General features: G+C 48.3%; 1 pseudogene across 1 annotated transcript; it reads right to left on the bottom strand.

Moving 5' to 3' along the window:
• Window positions 1-363: 363 nt before the first annotated feature.
• Window positions 364-1,545, bottom strand: TEOVI_000863800:pseudogene (annotated as a pseudogene). Its single transcript has one exon. A coding segment is annotated over exon 1 (1,182 nt).
• Between the last annotated feature and the right edge of the window lie 116 nt (window positions 1,546-1,661).

Raw genomic sequence — 1,661 nt, 5'->3', positions numbered from 1 at the left:
AACTTCTTGGCATAGAATGTCGATGCTTTGGCGAGTCGCTTGCTGCATTTGCACGGCGTCGAGCACACCGTGTATTCTGCGCCTGTAGGTCTTGCAGCCGCAAGCAAAGCTAAGACAAAAAAGCGTATCGAACAGAGCTTTGCGTCGTCCCACATTTTTGTTTTGCAATTCTAGTGTCCAAAAAGACTGTTTTTTTGAGAAAATAGTTGCGACTGCTGCTTTTGTTTCATTAAATTTGCACTTTTTGTCACCCTTAGCTGCGCTGTCGTTATAACTGCAGAGAGGTTTGTTGTTGCATTCATTTTTATCTTCTATTTTATTGCAAGTGTCTGCCGATGCCTTTTTATTGTCCTTCGAAGCTTATTCTAGCTTTTCGTTTAATGTTTTTAGAGTTTGTGAATTTTGGATCTGAGAGTCCGCTAGTAGTGCTGCCAGTACGTTTACTTCGGTGATGTCCCCTAGCAGAGTGTCTTTGGCTTTGTCACCAAATTTGCTGAGCAGCTTGAATACCGCTACTTTGGTCATTAGCCTCTTTACTTCGTCGGCTGGACTTCCTGTGAACAATTGCGTTTTGTACGCTTGAATGGCCGTACTTTCTTTCGCCTTGCCGTGTGTGCCGATCAAAGTGAATAACGTGTCGGCCGCAGCGGCTGCTGTTAGTTGGCTTGTTTTGTTGTCGTATTGCGGTGAATCCTCTGAGAGCGCCTTCTGTAAAGCTGTTGAAGCAGCCACCCACAGCGGTAGCCTGGTGGAATCTGGCAGCGTTGCTGCGCCGCCGAAATCTAGCACCACTTTGTCGCCGGCGTTTTGTGTTACTCTTATGTAGCCACCTATGTATTCCAGTTTGTTTTGGGTGTTGCTGGCGTCCGTGTGGACTATGCCGCCGCCACAATCTAGTGTCAGAAGCCGGCACTTGGCTGTGCTGTCTTGATGGTCCTGGCTTTGGTCTGTTGGGTTGCGTAGTCCTTCGTAACCTTGTGGTGTGGCGAGCGGGCTTTGCCGCTTTTCCTTTTTCATTTCTGTGGCCTTTAGTAGACACGTGACGCTGTCTATGACGCCGCGCTCTAGAGCTGCTGCTGCGCCTCCACCGCAGACGGTTAAGCACCCATGTGCGCTGCCCGCTGTCTGTTGTGCGATGTTTAGCCATTCGTCGAGACGACCCTTCAAGTAAGTTGCTGCTTTGCTTGCTTGCGCGATACTTTGCGCTCCCTGTGTTTCTAGGTTGGTAATTATGGTATTGCTTGCCGTTTTCTGTTACGCTGCAAGCATCAATAGTTTGTCATTGTCTGTGTCGGTGGGGTTTGCTGCCATGTATACCTGCGTGCGAATGGCTTCGATTGCTATGTTTGCGGCCCGCTTTAAGACAGCGGCTTCTGAGGCAAGCATCTCCGAGGCAATGCCATTCAGGTCGTTGCTTATTACACAAAGCGGCTGCCACGCCGCTTTTTTCATGCTGTCTTTGGCGTTCGCATCGCTCCTGTGGACTATTGAAATTAGAACCATTGCTGCAGTTGCTGTTAGCTGCTTAACTGCGGACATTGTCATCGTGAATGTCGTATTTTCCTTTATACCGTTCCAGCTTTACTACTTTTGTTGTCTTGAGCAACCTCTTTGATTGGATATCTGCCGCTGTAGTTACTGTTACGTTATGCCGCTAATTC

Source organism: Trypanosoma equiperdum, assembly GCF_001457755.1.
Source record: "Trypanosoma equiperdum strain OVI genome assembly, contig: ctg_1579, whole genome shotgun sequence".
Taxonomy (NCBI): Eukaryota; Euglenozoa; class Kinetoplastea; order Trypanosomatida; family Trypanosomatidae; genus Trypanosoma; species Trypanosoma equiperdum.
This window is presented reverse-complemented; position numbering and strand designations above follow the sequence as displayed.